Below are 18,537 nucleotides of genomic sequence, written 5' to 3'. Positions count from 1 at the left end.
ATAGAGGAAAGGATGGAATGGAACACTATTAGATTCTAAATAGAGGAAAGGATGGAATGGAACACTATTAGATTCTAAATAGAGGAAAGGATGGAATGGAACACTATTAGATTCTATATAGAGGAAAGGATGGAATGGAACACTATTAGATTCTAAATAGAGGAAAGGATGGAATGGAACACTATTAGATTCTATATAGAGGAAAGGATGGAATGGAACACTATTAGATTCTAAATAGAGGAAAGGATGGAATGGAACACTATTAGATTCTAAATAGAGGAAAGGATGGAATGGAACACTATTAGATTCTAAATAGAGGAAAGGATGGAATGGAACACTATTAGATTCTAAATAGAGGAAAGGATGGAACACTATTAGATTCTAAATAGAGGAAAGGAACACTCAGATTGGAAATAGCAGTGATGTCACAAACATGTCCCATCCTCAAGTCTCTCTCTTTGAAGTGAGTTTGGAAAATCACTATGCAGCATCTTAAAAATAGTTTTCCAAACACACTTTATATGTCCGAACTTAGAATCAAATAGACTTCCCCAAAAATAGTATGGCATTTACTTTATTTCACCTTTATTTCATCAGATATGTCAATTGAGAAGCAATTCACATTTACAATGACAATCTGAATGAAGAAATAATAATATAAATCTATTTATTAATTAACATGTTTGAAATATCCCAATTATATAGTGAACAACATGTAGGGGTTTACACTTGCATTCAATCAATCTTAAATTCATAATCAAAACATAATATTTTTTTAACTATTTTAATCCGATTTTCGACATGATCATGTCTTGAGCTGAAAAAAAATGTAGACCTATTTTTCAGTATGATTTCATTCATACAATATGATTTAATGTAGCATGAACAAAAACACAAATTCTCAGTCAGAAACACAAGTCAGAACACAGCCTCTCTATTCTCTCGTGTGATTTCAGGTCCTCTGACTGGGAAAATGTCTTTTCACAATGAGAACAGTGGTATGTCTTCTCCTCCTGTGTATTAGTATGTTGGAAAGGCTTTTCTCCTGTGTGTGTTCTCTCATGCCTTTTCAAGCTCCCTAACCGGGTAAAACTCTTTTCACATCGGGAACATTGGTAAGGTTTTTCTCCTGAGTGTATTCTCTCATGCGCTTTCAGGCTCCCTTGATGGGTAAAACTCTTTTCACAATTGGAACAGTGGTAAGGCTTTTCTCCTGTGTGTATTCTCTCATGCTCCTTCAGGCTCGCATACCACCTAAAATTCCTTCCACAGTGGGAACAGTGATAAGGCTTCTCTCCAGTGTGTCCCCTCTCATGTGTTTTCAGGCTCCCTAACTGAGTAAAACTCTTTACACAGTGGGAACAGTGGTACGGCTTCTCTCCAGAGTGTATTCTCATATGTATTTTCAGGTTCCCTAACCCAGCAAATATCTTTCCACACTGAGAGCAGTGGTAGGTCTTCCTATCTTCTGTGTGTATTTCTTCATGTTGTTTCAGGTACCGTAACTGGGTAAACCTCTTTCCACACTGTGAACATTGGAAACGCTTTTCTCTTGTGTGTGTCCTCTCATGCTCTTTTAGGTTCCCTAACTTGGTAAAACTCTTTCCACAGTGGGAGCAATCGTAAGGGTTTTCTCCTGTATGCGTTCTGTCATGTACTTTCAGGTTCCTTAACCACTTAAAACTCTTTCCACACTGGGAACAGTGGTGTTGTCTCGCTGGTTTGGGCGTCTCTGGGTCTGGTTCCCCTGAATGAGTCTCCCTGCTGTCAGAGTGAGAATCTGGTCCCTCTCCTACCAAAGACAAACAGAGTATTTAGTTAAATATTAAACAGAGAACTGAATTAAACCTCCATAGATTCCTCAAAAACCTGAAGTCAGTTTTCAGAACATTCCATAGTTTAATAAAAACTTGGTGGCTGCCCTAATAATAATAATAATGTAGAACATAAAATCTAATCTTGCTCTCATGTTTATAGGCTGAGCAGAGCTCTATAATAGGGAAAGGGGGAAACCTAGTGAACTGAATGGATTCAACTGACATGTGTGTCCCGTATTTAACCCAACCCCTCTGAATCAGAGAGGTGTGGGGGGCTGCCTTAATAGACATCCACGTCGTCGGCAGCCAGGGAACAGTGGGTTAACTGACTTGCTCAGGGGCAGAATGACAGCGTTTTTACCTTTTCAGCTCGGGGATTTGATCCAGCAACCTTTCGGTTACTGGCCCAACGCTCCCACCTGCCAGTCTACATAATGTCGTATTTTAGGCTGATCAGAGCTGTATAATAATAGATAATGTCATGTGTATAGGCTGAGCACAGCTCAATAATAATAGATAAGGTCATGTTTATAGGCTGAGCAGAGCTCTATAATAATAGATCATGATTATAGGCTGAACAGAGCTCTACAATAATAGATAATGCCATGTTTATAGGCTGAGCAGAGCTCTATAATAATAGATAATGTCATGTTTATAGGCTGAGCAGAACTCTATAATAATAGATAATGTCATGTTACAGGCTGAGCAGAGCTCTATAATAATAGATAATGTCATGTTTATAGGCTGAGCAGAGCTCAATAATAATAGATAATGTAATGTTTAGGCTGAGCAGAGCTCTATAATAATAGATAATGTCATGTTTATAGGCTGAGCAGAGCTCTATAATAATAGATAATGTCATGTTTACAGGCTGAGCACAGCTCTATAATAATAGATAATGTCATGTTTATAGGCTGATCAGAGCTGTATAATAATAGATAATGTCATGTGTATAGGCTGAGCACAGCTCTATAATAATAGATAATGTCATGTTTACAGGCTGAGCAGAGCTCTATAATAATAGATAATGTCATGTTTATAGGCTGATCAGAGCTGTATAATAATAGATAATGTAATGTGTATAGGCTGAGCACAGCTCTATAATAATAGATAATGTCATGTTTACAGGCTGAGCAGAGCTCTATAATAATAGATAATGTCATGTTTATAGGCTGATCAGAGCTCTATAATAATAAATAACGTCATGTTTACAGGCTGAGCAGAGCTCTATAATAATAGATAATGTCATGTTTATAGGCTGATCAGAGCTCTATAATAATAGAGAATGTCATGTTTATAGACTGAGCAGAGCTCTATAATAATAGATAATGTCATGTTTATAGGCTGAGCAGAGCTCTATAATAATATATATTACTAATGTTAAAGGCTGCAGTTGATCCATTGTTATTAACGTTTTGTTGGTGGCCCACTTCATCTCTAAAGTAATAATTACCATCTTTTCTAAATGATAATTCTTTAGTTTAGCCTTTCCTTGAAATGGCTATTTTGCCCATGTTTTTTGTCGACTAACAAACGTTTGCTAATATGTTCAGTCTCCCCAAAACGCTTGTCCTTTTGCTAATATGTTCAGTCTCCCCAAAACGCTTGTCCTTTTGCTAATATGTTCAGTCTCCCCAAAACGCTTGTCCTTTTGCTAATATGTTCAGTCGCGAGTATACACACTCTACGCAAGGCCTACAATAGACACACGTCAAACGTTTCATTTATAACTTGTTTGCCATTCTGTGAGACAATTAAGTTGTGATTTTGAGGTGGGGGGGGGGGCTCTGATGGTATACACATGTTACAGTTAAGCAATAAGACCAGAGGAAGTGTGGTATATGGCCAATATAGCATGGTTAAAGACTGTCCTTATGCAAAACGCAATGCAGAGTGCCTGGATACAGAACTTAGCCGTGGTATATTGGCCATCTATCACTGAGGCATCTTATTGCTATTATAAACTGGTTACCAACGTAATCAGAACAGTAAAAATACATGACATACCCATGGTATACGGCCTGATATACCACGGCTGTCAGCCAATCAGCATTCAGGGCTTTAATCACCCATTTTAAAATGTAGCTTTAACATTATATTATAACATGAATTGCTATAGAACAGAACAACATTTTCAAGTATAGAATTTCAGTAGCGTGCTGCTTTAAAACAACACATTCGTTCAAAACCTTTGGACAGTTAGAGCCCGTTTTTTAAGACAGTACTTACTGATGGTAATCAGATCTCCTGACTCCTCTGTCAATATGACAGTTCTCTCTCCCTCTTTCTCCTCCTTCACTCCAAAAACAGCATCTTCCTCTTCTTTTACTGTAACATCCTCCTCCTCTTTCACTCTGAACGCGTCTTCCTCTTCTTTCACTGAAACGTCTTTCTCTTCTTCTTTCACTGTAACAGCCTCACCCTCTACTTCTTGTTTTACTGTAACATCCTCCTCTTCCTTCTCCTCTTTCACGACAACGTTCAGCCCCAGAGCTTCTTTCTCCGTCCAACAGACCTCTTCTTTAGCAGGCGAGGAATACATCAGTGAGCTCATGGTCGGGGATGTTAGCTGGCTAGCTAGCTAGCATGAGCGACTAGTTTAGTGCTAGGCTAACTTATCAAGCCAGCTAGTTGACTAACAATGTACCTATAACATTTAAATGGGGGCAATTAACTAGACGTCAGAAGTATATTTAAAACACAGAGACAAATATGCACAGAAAAAGTCTAAATGTTTCGGCTGTTGGCTACCAAGGTGGCTGACTCGTTGTTGTTGATCCGTTCCGTCCACTAGATTATACGTCACGCTGGCAGCGCCACCTGAAAGACGCACATCGCCGTCTGCTGACTGGAGAGAAACGCAGTTATGATACGTTTTTTTTAATTTTCATTTGCAGACAAATGTATTTTCATTCCTTTCATTAAATAATAAGATTATATTGAGACGTTCAAATAGAGCAGTGCATATTTTAAGTGAGAATTTAAAACATACTGTCCTTCACATCTGTATTTAAGGTAGTTTCATATTCATTCATTTAAAGAAACCCACTGGTCGCACACTGGTTGAATTATCCTCATACAAACCTAACTGTATCCCCAGGACCTGGTATATCAACAGACTGCATACAAAAAGGCACTGAACACAAGTTCTACATCCTTGAATTAAGGGGTTTCACGGGGGTACGGGGTTCCCCTTGTTAGACAAAAAGTAAATCATCTCCAAAATGCTAAGCAGAGTCTCCGGACTCCGGAGACAAAACAAAAGGCCTGATGGAGAGGAGGAATAAACTGGGTCATAGCAGCAGTAGTCTATATACATATTGACTCTCCTAGTGAACAGAATATCACAGGGTCATAGCAGCAGTAGTCTATATACATACTGACTCTCCTAGTGAACAGAATATCACAGGGTCATAGCAGCAGTAGTCTATATACACGCTGACTCTCCTAGTGAACAGAATATCACAGGGTCATAGCAGCAGTAGTCTATATACATACTGACTCTCCTAGTGAACAGAATATCACAGGGTCATAGCAGCAGTAGTCTATATACACACTGACTCTCCTAGTGAACAGAATATCACAGGGTCATAGCAGCAGTAGTCTATATACACGCTGACTCTCCTAGTGAACAGAATATCACAGGGTCATAGCAGCAGTAGTCTATATACATACTGACTCTCCTAGTGAACAGAATATCACAGGGTCATAGCAGCAGTAGTCTATATACATACTGACTCTCCTAGTGAGCAGAATATCACAGGGGTCAGGCAGCTCACACTATTGGTTGATCAGCTCACAGACGAACCACAGTGGTAGGATAGTTAAAGGAAAACTCCACCCCAAAACTCTCTTTTGGTATTTGTTTCAGGAAGTCAGTTCCTGATTCTCGGTTGTGACTAGATGGGAGTACAGTTACGACCGGAAGTGACTTTTCATAGCAGGTTAAGAGAGCAATTTAGCTAACCCCTTTCCTAACCTTAACCTCAGTCTCCTAAACTGCTACATTAATTCTCCTAACCTGCTATGTCCATGAGGCAGAAATATTGGGCTAGTTTGTTTGGCATGGCCAGGTGCCCCGGATGGGTGGCGATTTCACTTAAGGACAAATGGAATGGACTACAATGTGCAAACCCCACCTCCTCTTTACCAGATAGGTGGACACTACAGTACTACTGAGGTGATCAGAGATGGTAAGTTCCTCTTTACCAGAAAGATGGACACTACAGTACTACTGAGGTGGATCAGAGATGGTAACCTCCTCTTTACCAGAAAGATGGACACTACAGTACTACTGAGGTGGATCAGAGATGGTAACCTCCTCTTTACCAGAAAGATGGACACTACAGTACTACTGAGGTGATCAGAGATGGTAACCTCCTCTTTACCAGAAAGATGGACACTACAGTACTACTGAGGTGGATCAGAGATGGTAACCTCCTCTTTACCAGAAAGATGGACACTACAGTACTACTGAGGTGATCAGAGATGGTAACCTCCTCTTTACCAGAAAGATGGACACTACAGCACTACTGAGGTGATCAGAGATGGTAACCTCCTCTTTACCAGATAGGTGGACACTACAGTACTACTGAGGTGATCAGAGATGGTAACCTCCTCTTTACCAGATAGATGGACACTACAGTACTACTGAGGTGATCAGAGATGGTAACCTCCTCTTTACCAGATAGGTGGACACTACAGTACTACTGAGGTGATCAGAGATGGTAACCTCCTCTTTACCAGATAGGTGGACACTACAGTACTACTGAGGTGATCAGAGATGGTAACCTCCTCTTTACCAGAAAGATGGACACTACAGCACTACTGAGGTGATCAGAGATGGTAACCTCCTCTTTACCAGAAAGATGGACACTACAGTACTACTGAGGTGGATCAGAGATGGTAACCTCCTCTTTACCAGATAGATGGACACTACAGTACTACTGAGGTGATCAGAGATGGTAACCTCCTCTTTACCAGAAAGATGGACACTACAGTACTACTGAGGTGATCAGAGATGGTAACCTCCTCTTTACCAGATAGATGGACACTACAGTACTACTGAGGTGATCAGAGGTGGTAACCTCCTCTTTACCAGAAAGATGGACACTACAGTACTACTGAGGTGATCAGAGATGGTAAGTTCCTCTTTACCAGATAGATGGACACTACAGCACTACTGAGGTGATCAGAGATGGTAACCTCCTCTTTACCAGAAAGATGGACACTACAGCACTACTGAGGTGGATCAGAGATGGTAACCTCCTCTTTACCAGAAAGATGGACACTACAGCACTACTGAGGTGATCAGAGATGGTAACCTCCTCTTTACCAGATAGATGGACACTACAGTACTACTGAGGTGATCAGAGATGGTAACCTCCTCTTTACCAGAAAGATGGACACTACAGTACTACTGAGGTGATCAGAGATGGTAACCTCCTCTTTACCAGAAAGATGGACACTACAGCACTACTGAGGTGATCAGAGATGGTAACCTCCTCTTTACCAGATAGGTGGACACTACAGTACTACTGAGGTGATCAGAGATGGTAACCTCCTCTTTACCAGAAAGATGGACACTACAGTACTACTGAGGTGATCAGAGATGGTAACCTCCTCTTTACCCGAAAGATGGACACTACAGTACTACTGAGATGATCAGAGATGGTAACCTCCTCTTTACCAGATAGGTGGACACTACAGTACTACTGAGGTGATCAGAGATGGTAACCTCCTCTTTACCAGAAAGATGGACACTACAGTACTACTGAGGTGATCAGAGATGGTAACCTCCTCTTTACCAGATAGATGGACACTACAGTACTACTGAGGTGATCAGAGATGGTAACCTCCTCTTTACCAGATAGGTGGACACTACAGTACTACTGAGGTGATCAGAGATGGTAACCTCCTCTTTACCAGAAAGATGGACACTACAGTACTACTGAGGTGATCAGAGATGGTAACCTCCTCTTTACCAGAAAGATGGACACTACAGTACTACTGAGGTGATCAGAGATGGTAACCTCCTCTTTACCAGAAAGATGGACAGTACAGTACTACTGAGGTGATCAGAGATGGTAACCTCCTCTTTACCAGAAAGATGGACACTACAGTACTACTGAGGTGGATCAGAGATGGTAACCTCCTCTTTACCAGATAGGTGGACACTACAGTACTACTGAGGTGATCAGAGATGGTAAGTTCCTCTTTACCAGGTGTTCGCTGTAATAGCCAAAGCCTATTGAAAACTAAAAAGACTAAAGAAGCAAACTAATTTAAATAAAAAGGTTAAAGGCTCTCAAAACCCTCCAATCAGGAGACCTCTAGTGATGTTCTGACTGATACGTTGTGTTATCTACCATCCAGCCATCCATTCACCCAATCAGAAGACCTCTAGTGATGTTCTGACTGATACGTTGTGTTATCTACCATCCAGCCATCCATTCACCCAATCAGAAGACCTCTAGTGATGTTCTGACTGACATGTTGTGTTATCTACCATCCAGCCATCCATTCACCCAATCAGAAGACCTCTAGTGATGTTCTGACTGATACGTTGTGTTATCTACCATCCAGCCATCCATTCACCCAATCAGAAGACCTCTCCTGATGTTCTGACTGATACGTTGTGTTATCTACCATCCAGCCATCCATTCACCCAATCAGAAGACCTCTAGTGATGTTCTGACTGATACGTTGTGTTATCTACCATCCAGCCATCCATTCACCCAATCAGAAGACCTCTAGTGATGTTCTGACTGACATGTTGTGTCATCTACCATCCAGCCATCCATTCACCCAATCAGGAGACCTCTAGTGATGTTCTGACTGATACGTTGTGTTATCTACCATCCAGCCATCCATTCACCCAATCAGAAGACCTCTAGTGGTGTTCTGACTGACATGTTGTGTTATCTACCATCCATTCACCCAATCAGAAGACCTCTAGTGATGTTCTGACTGACATGTTGTGTTATCTACCATCCAGCCATCCATTCACCCAATCAGAAGACCTCTAGTGATGTTCTGACTGATACGTTGTGTTATCTACCATCCAGCCATCCATTCACCCAATCAGAAGACCTCTAGTGATGTTCTGACTGACATGTTGTGTTATCTACCATCCAGCCATCCATTCACCCAATCAGAAGACCTCTAGTGATGTTCTGACTGATACGTTGTGTTATCTACCATCCAGCCATCCATTCACCCAATCAGAAGACCTCTCCTGATGTTCTGACTGATACGTTGTGTTATCTACCATCCAGCCATCCATTCACCCAATCAGAAGACCTCTAGTGATGTTCTGACTGATACGTTGTGTTATCTACCATCCAGCCATCCATTCACCCAATCAGAAGACCTCTAGTGATGTTCTGACTGACATGTTGTGTCATCTACCATCCAGCCATCCATTCACCCAATCAGGAGACCTCTAGTGATGTGCTGACTGATACGTTGTGTTATCTACCATCCAGCCATCCATTCACCCAATCAGAAGACCTCTAGTGGTGTTCTGACTGACATGTTGTGTTATCTACCATCCATTCACCCAATCAGAAGACCTCTAGTGATGTTCTGACTGACATGTTGTGTTATCTACCATCCAGCCATCCATTCACCCAATCAGAAGACCTCTAGTGATGGTCTGACTAATACGTTGTGTTATCTACCATCCAGCCATCCATTCACCCAATCAGAAGACCTCTAGTGATGTTCTGACTGATACGTTGTGTTATCTACCATCCAGCCATCCATTCACCCAATCAGAAGACCTCTAGTGATGTTCTGACTGACATGTTGTGTCATCTACCATCCAGCCATCCATTCACCCAATCAGAAGACCTCTAGTGATGTTCTGACAACATGTTGTGTTATCTACCATCCAGCCATCCATTCACCCAATCAGAAGACCTCTAGTGATGTTCTGACTGACATGTTGTGTCATCTACCATCCAGCCATCCATTCACCCAATCAGAAGACCTCTAGTGATGTTCTGACTGATACGTTGTGTTATCTACCATCCAGCCATCCATTCACCCAATCAGGAGACCTCTAGTGATGTTCTGACTGATACGTTGTGTTATCTACCATCCAGCCATCCATTCACCCAATCAGGAGACCTCTAGTGATGTTCTGACTGATACGTTGTGTTATCTACCATCCAGCCATCCATTCACCCAATCAGAAGACCTCTAGTGATGTTCTGACTGACATGTTGTGTTATCTACCATCCAGCCATCCATTCACCCAATCAGGAGACCTCTAGTGATGTTCTGACTGATACGTTGTGTTATCTACCATCCAGCCATCCATTCACCCAATCAGAAGACCTCTCCTGATGTTCTGACTGATACGTTGTGTTATCTACCATCCAGCCATCCATTCACCCAATCAGGAGACCTCTAGTGATGTTCTGACTGATACGTTGTGTTATCTACCATCCAGCCATCCATTCACCCAATCAGAAGACCTCTAGTGATGTTCTGACTGACATGTTGTGTTATCTACCATCCAGCCATCCATTCACCCAATCAGAAGACCTCTAGTGATGGTCTGACTAATACGTTGTGTTATCTACCATCCAGCCATCCATTCACCCAATCAGAAGACCTCTAGTGATGTTCTGACTGATACGTTGTGTTATCTACCATCCAGCCATCCATTCAGAAGACCTCTAGTGATGTTCTGACTGACATGTTGTGTCATCTACCATCCAGCCATCCATTCACCCAATCAGAAGACCTCTAGTGATGTTCTGACAACATGTTGTGTTATCTACCATCCAGCCATCCATTCACCCAATCAGAAGACCTCTAGTGATGTTCTGACTGACATGTTGTGTCATCTACCATCCAGCCATCCATTCACCCAATCAGAAGACCTCTAGTGATGTTCTGACTGATACGTTGTGTTATCTACCATCCAGCCATCCATTCACCCAATCAGGAGACCTCTAGTGATGTTCTGACTGATACGTTGTGTTATCTACCATCCAGCCATCCATTCACCCAATCAGAAGACCTCTCCTGATGTTCTGACTGATACGTTGTGTTATCTACCATCCAGCCATCCATTCACCCAATCAGGAGACCTCTAGTGATGTTCTGACTGATACGTTGTGTTATCTACCATCCAGCCATCCATTCACCCAATCAGGAGACCTCTAGTGATGTTCTGACTGATACGTTGTGTTATCTACCATCCAGCCATCCATTCACCCAATCAGGAGACCTCTAGTGATGTTCTGACTGATACGTTGTGTTATCTACCATCCAGCCATCCATTCACCCAATTAGAAGACCTCTCCTGACATCCATTCACCCAATCAGAAGACCTCTAGTGATATTCTGACTGACATGTTGTGTTATCTACCATCCAGCCATCCATTCACCCAATCAGAAGACCTGTCCTGACATCCATTCACCCAATCAGAAGACCTCTCCTGACATCCATTCACCCAATCAGAAGACCTCTCCTGACATCCATTCACCCAATCAGAAGACCTCTCCTGACATCCATTCACCCAATCAGAAGACCTCTCCTGACATCCATTCACCCAATCAGAAGACTTGTCCTGACATCCATTCACCCAATCAGAAGACTTGTCCTGACATCCATTCACCCAATCAGAAGACCTCTCCATCCATTCACCCAATCAGAAGACCTCTCCTGACATCCATTCACCCAATCAGAAGACCTGTCCTGACATCCATTCACCCAATCAGAAGACCCCTCCTGATAGGTTGTGTTATGTACCTTCCAGCCCTCCATTCAGAATAACTAATTTCTATAAGTACATAGATGTAGATGTATATAATGAATGTCCACTAGTGACTAACATAGTTATATAGAGTTTTATTCAGATAATGTTGCATTAATCAAATCATTTTTACAATCAGCACACTGCGGAATAATAAGGGTTCATACTTGTATTCAACGAATCACATTTTAGACATGATCATGTCTCCAGAGTTAAAAACTAAAACAAAAGTAGAGGCCTATTTTTGAGTTAAATTTCATATAAACAATATGATTTAATGTGCCATAAAACAACAGTCAAACATAAGTCAGAACACAGCCTGTCTATTCTGTCACGTGATTTCAGGTCCTCTGTCCGGGGAAAATGTCTTTCCACAATTAGGTTCCCTAACTAAAACTCTTTCCAAACTGGGAGCTTATCCTCCCCTGTGTGTGTATATCCACATGCCTTTTCAGGTTCCCTAGCTTAGTAAAACTCTTTCCACACTGGGAACAATGGTACGGTTTCTCTTTAGAGTGTATTATCTTATGTATGTTCAGGCTATCTAAGTCAGTAAAACTCTTTCCACACTGGGAGCAGTGGTAAGGATTTTCTCCTGTGTGTGTCCGTTCATGCTTCTTCAGGTCCGGTGTTCTTGAAAATCTCTTTCCACACTGGGAGCATTGGTACGGCTTTTCTCCTGTGTGTGTCCTCTCATGCTTCTTCAGGTTATCTGACAATGCAAAATTCTTTCCACATTGGGAACAGCAGTAAGGCTTCTCTCGAGAGTGTATTCTCTTATGTTGATTGAGGGTCGCTGAATGGGAAAAACTCTTTCCACACTGGGAGCAATTGTGTGATTTTTCCCCTGTGTGTGTCCTCTCATGTGATTTTAAGCTTTCTGACAATGTAAAATTCTTTCCACAACGAGAACAGCAGTAAGGCTTCTCTCCAGAATGTATTTTCTTATGTTTGTTCAGGTTCCCTAAATGGGAAAAACTCTTTCCACACTGGATGCAATTGTGTGGTTTTTCCCCTGTGTGTGTCCTCTCATGTGATTTTAAGTTTTGTAATAACCTAAAATTCTTTCCACAATGGGAACAGGGGTAAGGTTTCTCTCCAGTGTGTATTCTCTTATGTTTTTTTAGGTTCCCTAAATGGGAAAAACTCTTTCCACACTGGGAGCAAGTGTGTGTTTTTTCCCCTGTGTGTGTCCTCTCATGTGATTTTAAGTGTTCTGACAGCCTAAAATATTTTCCACAATGGGAACAGGGGTAAGGCTTCTCTCCGGAGTGTACCCTCTTGTGTTTTTTTAGGTTCCCTAACTGCGCAAAACTCTTTCCACACTGGGAGCAATAGTGTGGTTTTTCCCCTGTGTGTGTCCTTTCATGTAATATTAGTTCATGAGTTCGTGAAAATCTCTTTCCACACTGGGAGCATTGGAAAGGCTTTTCTCCTGTGTGTTTTTTCTCATGCTCTTTTAGGTTCCCTAACTTGGTAAAACTCCTTCCACACAGGGAGCAGTGATGTCGTGTCACTGGTTTGGGAGTCTCTGGGTCTGGTTTCCCTGAAGGACTCTTCCGTCTGTCAAAGGGAAAGTCTGGTCTCTCTCCTGCCAAAGACAAACAAAGTATTTAGTTAAACAGAGACCTGAATGAAACCATATGATAAAACAGTCTTCCTATTGAGGTTTAATCCAGACTAGATATTTCATTATAACACAACATTTGGATCCTGGATGCTGATTGGTTAATAGCCGTTAGTTATTCACAATACTACCCGGGTAATGGCTGTTAACAGTTCTATTTGAATCATGCCTACACATCCACTGTCCCACAGCTCAACCAGGCAATTTATAAACTAATCTCCACTGTCCCACAGCCCTGCCAGGCAATTTATAAACTAATCTCCACTAGAAAGAATTATCTAGACATTATTACCCCATGATTCTAGCCTAGCATTTGGTTTGCAACAGAGGGGATTCATTAATATTAATTAATATAAGCTCCTATGACCATGGCCGATGGGACAAGAAGAAAATAACAGACTGAAATAACAACAAGCCGAAGTGGCAAACTGAGGAAACAACGAACACTGGTGCTAGTGTGTTCATATATAAGAACACTGGTTCTAGTGTGGTCTGATATAGGAACACTGGTGTTAGTGTGGTCTGATATAGGAACCCTGGTGTGGTCTGATATAGGAACACTGGTGTGGTCTGATATAGGAACACTGGTGCTAGTGTGGTCTGATATAGGAACACTGGTGCTAGTGTGGTCTGATATAAGAACACTGGTTCTAGTGTGGTCTGATATAAGAACACTAGTGCTAGTGTGGTCTGATATAGGAACACTGGTTCTAGTGTGGTCTGATAAAAGAACACTGGTTCTAGTGTGGTCTGATATAAGAACACTAGTGCTAGTGTGGTCTGATATAGGAACACTGGTTCTAGTGTGGTCTGATATAAGAACACTAGTGCTAGTGTGGTCTGATATAGGAACACTGGTGCTAGTGTGGTCTGATATAGGAACACTGGTGCTAGTATGGTCTGATATAGAAACACTGGTGCTAGTGTGGTCTGATATAGGAACACTGGTGTGGTCTGATATAGGAACACTGGTGCTAGTGTGGTCTGATATAGGAACACTGGTGCTAGTGTGGTCTGATTTAGGAACACTGGTGCTAGTGTGGTCTGATATAGGAACACTGGTGCTAGTGTGGTCTGATATAGGAACACTTGTGCTAGTGTGGTCTGATAAAGGAACACTGGTGTGGTCTGATATAGGAACACTGGTGTGGTCTGATATAGGAACACTGGTGCTAGTGTGGTCTGATATAGGAACACTGGTGCTAGTGTGGTCTGATATAGGAACACTGGTGCTAGTGTGGTCTGATATAGGAACACTGGTGTGGTCTGATATAGGAACACTGGTGTTAGTGTGGTCTGATATAGGAACACTGGTGCTAGTGTGGTCTGATATAGGAACACTGGTGCTAGTGTGGTCTGATATAGGAACACTGGTGCTAGTGTGGTCTGATATAGGAACACTGGTGCTAGTGTGGTCTGATATAGGAACACTGGTGTGGTCTGATATAGGAACACTGGTGCTAGTGTGGTCTGATATAGGAACACTGGTGCTAGTGTGGTCTGATATAGGAACACTGGTGCTAGTGTGGTCTGATATAGGAACACTGGTGCTAGTGTGGTCTGATATAGGAACACTGGTGCTAGTGTGGTCTGATAAAGGAACACTGGTGCTAGTGTGGTCTGATTTAGGAACACTGGTGCTAGTGTGGTCTGATATAGGAACACTGGTGCTAGTGTGGTCTGATATAGGAACACTGGTGTGGTCTGATATAGGAACACTGGTGCTAGTGTGGTCTGATATAGGAACACTGGTGCTAGTGTGGTCTGATATAGGAACACTGGTGCTAGTGTGGTCTGATATAAGAACACTGGTTCTAGTGTGGTCTGATATAAGAACACTAGTGCTAGTGTGGTCTGATATAGGAACACTGGTTCTAGTGTGGTCTGATAAAAGAACACTGGTTCTAGTGTGGTCTGATATAAGAACACTAGTGCTAGTGTGGTCTGATATAGGAACACTGGTTCTAGTGTGGTCTGATATAAGAACACTGGTTCTAGTGTGGTCTGATATAAGAACACTAGTGCTAGTGTGGTCTGATATAGGAACACTGGTGCTAGTGTGGTCTGATATAGGAACACTGGTGCTAGTATGGTCTGATATAGAAACACTGGTGCTAGTGTGGTCTGATATAGGAACACTGGTGTGGTCTGATATAGGAACACTGGTGTGGTCTGATATAGGAACACTGGTGCTAGTGTGGTCTGATATAGGAACACTGGTGCTAGTGTGGTCTGATATAGGAACACTGGTGCTAGCGTGGTCTGATATAAGAACACTGGTGTGGTCTGATATAGGAACACTGGTGTTAGTGTGGTCTGATATAGGAACACTGGTGCTAGTGTGGTCTGATATAGGAACACTGGTGCTAGTGTGGTCTGATATAGGAACACTGGTGCTAGTGTGGTCTGATATAGGAACACTGGTGTGGTCTGATATAGGAACACTGGTGCTAGTGTGGTCTGATATAGGAACACTGGTGCTAGTGTGGTCTGATATAGGAACACTGGTGCTAGTGTGGTCTGATATAGGAACACTGGTGCTAGTGTGGTCTGATAAAGGAACACTGGTGCTAGTGTGGTCTGATAAAGGAACACTGGTGCTAGTGTGGTCTGATTTAGGAACACTGGTGCTAGTGTGGTCTGATATAGGAACACTGGTGCTAGTGTGGTCTGATATAGGAACACTGGTGCTAGTGTGGTCTGATATAGGAACACTGGTGTGGTCTGATATAGGAACACTGGTGCTAGTGTGGTCTGATATAGGAACACTGGTGCTAGTGTGGTCTGATATAGGAACACTGGTGCTAGTGTGGTCTGATATAGGAACACTGGTGCTAGTGTGGTCTGATATAGGAACACTGGTGTGGTCTGATATAGGAACACTGGTGCTAGTGTGGTCTGATATAGGAACACTGGTGCTAGTGTGGTCTGATATAGGAACACTGGTGCTAGTGTGGTCTGATATAGGAACACTGGTGCTAGTGTGGTCTGATATAGGAACACTGGTGCTAGTGTGGTCTGATATAGGAACACTGGTGCTAGTGTGGTCTGATTTAGGAACACTGGTGCTAGTGTGGTCTGATATAGGAACACTGGTGCTAGTGTGGTCTGATTTAGGAACACTGGTGCTAGTGTGGTCTGATATAGGAACACAACCTGTCAGAGGAACACAACCTGCTGATACAGACGCCTCACAAGTCCTCAACTGGCAGCTTCATTAAATAGTACCAGCAAAACACTCCGGGATACTGGCCTTCTAGGCAGAAGTCATCTGTCCAGTGTCTGTTCTTTTTTCCATCTTAATCTTTTATTTTTATAGGCCAGTCTGAGATATGGCTTATTCTTTGCAACTCTGCCTAGAAGGCCAGCATCCTGGAGTCGCCTCTTCACTGTTGACGTTGAGACTGGTGTTTTACGGGTACTATTTAATGAAGCTGCCAGTTGAGGACTTGTGAGGCGTCTGTTTCTCAAACTAGACACTCTGATGTACTTGTCCTCATGCTCAGTTGTGCACCGGGGCCTCCCACTCCTCTTTCTATTCTGGTTAGAGATAGTTTGTGCTGTTCTGTGAAGGGAGTAGTACACAGCGTTGTACGAGATCTTCAGTTTCTTGGCAATTTCTCGCATGGAATAACCTTCATTTCTCAGAACAAGAATAGACTGACGAGTTCCAGAAGAAAGTTTTGTTTCTGGCCATTTTGAGCCTGTAATCGAACCCACAAATGCTGATGCTCCAGATACTCAACTAGTCTAAATAAGACCAGTTTTATTGCTTCTTCAAATCAGCACAACCGTTTTCAGCTGTGCTAACATAATTGCAAAAGGGTTTTCTAATGATCAATTAGCCTTTTAAAATGATAAATTTGGATTAGCTAACACAACGTGCCATTGGAATACAGGAGTGATGGTTGCTGATAACGGGCCTCTGTACACCTATGTAGATATTCCATTAAAGATCAGCCATTTCCAGCTACAATAGTCATTTACAATGTCTACACTGTATTTATGATCAATTTGATGATATTTTAATGGACAACAAAAAATGCTTTCTTTCAAAAACAAGGAAATGTCTAAGTGACCCCAAATGTTTGAACGGTAGTGTATGTTAAGTCACTTTTTGGAAACGGAACGGAGAAAACAAGGGGTAGCTTGTTCTCTACGTCGTCTGATTCTAGACATATCAGTCATCATCCCAGGGCCCTCCGTGCAAAGTTAAAAACTAATTGAAGGCGGTACTTACTGGTGTTAATCAGATCTCCTGTCTCCTCCTCTTCACCTTCCAATGTGACAGTAATCTCTCCTTCCTTCTTCACTCCAAAAACAGCATCATCCTCTTCTTCCTCTTGTTTAACTGAAACGTCTTTCTCTTCATCTTTCAATGTAACATCCTCACCCTCTACTTCTTGTTTTACTGTAACATCCTCCTCTTCCTTCTCCTCTTTCACGACAATGTTCAGCCCCAGAGCTTCTTTCTCCGTCCAGCAGACCTCCTCTTCTTTAACAGGAGGGGAGTAGTTTAGGGAGCTCATGTTCGGGGATGTTAGCTAGCTAGCTATCATTAGCGACTAGGCTAATGCTAACTTAACCAGCCAGCTACTATAGCTGACTAATAAACAATAACGTAATATTAAATTAAATAGGTTAACAAGTAGATACGACAGAAGTGTGTCTAAAACACAGTAGGTAATATAGACCGAAAGCGTCTAAATAGCTTGAATCTTTCGGCTATGTTGGCTAGCAAGCTACCGAGGTGGTTGACGAGCTGTTTATGAAGAACCGTCCACTAGATTATACGTCACGCTGCAGCATCGCCTGAAAGACGCACATCGCCGTCTGCTGACTGGAGGGAAACGAAGTTGAGGATCACATTTTATTTTCAGACAAAGATTATTTTAAATGGATTTAACTAAATAATACTTTTATATTGAGACATACAAAGACAGGAATGTGATGATTGATTAGTGAGAAAAAAAATGTTTACTACAGCACTTTTAAGGCAGTTTCATTCAGTCAAACAACATATAAATAAGTAGCCAGCTACTGTAGGTCTATACTGCTCCTACATGGTGTAACAATACATCATGTAGATGTATATAATGAACAGACTAGGTCTATACTGCTGCTACATGGTGTAACAATACATCATGTAGATGTATATAATGAACAGACTAGGTCTATACTGCTCCTACATGGTGTAACAATACATCATGTAGATGTATATAATGAACAGACTAGGTCTATACTGCTGCTACATGGTGTAACAATACATCATGTAGATGTATATAATGAACAGACTAGGTCTATACTGCTCCCACATGGT

The 18,537-nt window shown here is 41.9% G+C and overlaps 2 protein-coding genes across 2 annotated transcripts in view; both read right to left on the bottom strand.

Annotated features, from left to right (window-relative positions):
• Window positions 1-457: 457 nt before the first annotated feature.
• Window positions 458-4,371, bottom strand: LOC115151400 (zinc finger protein 239-like). Its single transcript, XM_029695306.1, has 3 exons — window positions 4,329-4,371; window positions 4,047-4,145; window positions 458-1,792 (listed from the first exon to the last, which is right to left on the bottom strand). The coding sequence occupies exons 1-3, from the start codon at window positions 4,369-4,371 to the stop codon at window positions 906-908; spliced, it is 1,029 nt and encodes a 342-aa protein (XP_029551166.1). The 3' UTR covers window positions 458-905.
• A 7,294-nt stretch (window positions 4,372-11,665) lies between these two features.
• The window catches only part of LOC115151399 (zinc finger protein 135-like), a 33,793-nt gene continuing 26,921 nt past the window's right edge, over window positions 11,666-18,537 (bottom strand). The window contains exons 2-3 of the mRNA XM_029695305.1: window positions 17,458-17,511; window positions 11,666-13,181 (exon numbers count right to left, since the gene is read on the bottom strand). Of these exons, the coding sequence (XP_029551165.1) occupies window positions 11,977-13,181; window positions 17,458-17,511 (1,259 nt within the window). The 3' untranslated portion in view covers window positions 11,666-11,976. The remainder of the gene's footprint in view (window positions 13,182-17,457; window positions 17,512-18,537) is intronic.

Source organism: Salmo trutta, chromosome 17, assembly GCF_901001165.1.
Source record: "Salmo trutta chromosome 17, fSalTru1.1, whole genome shotgun sequence".
Classification (NCBI taxonomy): Eukaryota; Metazoa; Chordata; class Actinopteri; order Salmoniformes; family Salmonidae; genus Salmo; species Salmo trutta.
Note: the sequence above shows the minus strand (reverse complement) of the source record. Positions and strands in the feature narration are given on the sequence as shown.

Excerpts from the sequence above, each read along its gene's own strand:
- LOC115151400 (XM_029695306.1), bottom strand. The coding sequence starts at position 4,371 with ATGAGCTCACTGATGTATTCCTCGCCTGCTAAAGAAGAGGTCT. Across the intron at positions 4,146-4,328 it reads GCCTGCTAAAGAAGAGGTCT|TAAAAGAAGAGGAAGATGCT; the intron begins GTTGGACGGAGA and ends AGGATGTTACAG. Across the intron at positions 1,793-4,046 it reads AGGAGATCTGATTACCATCA|GAGAGGGACCAGATTCTCAC; the intron begins GTAAGTACTGTC and ends TGTCTTTGGTAG.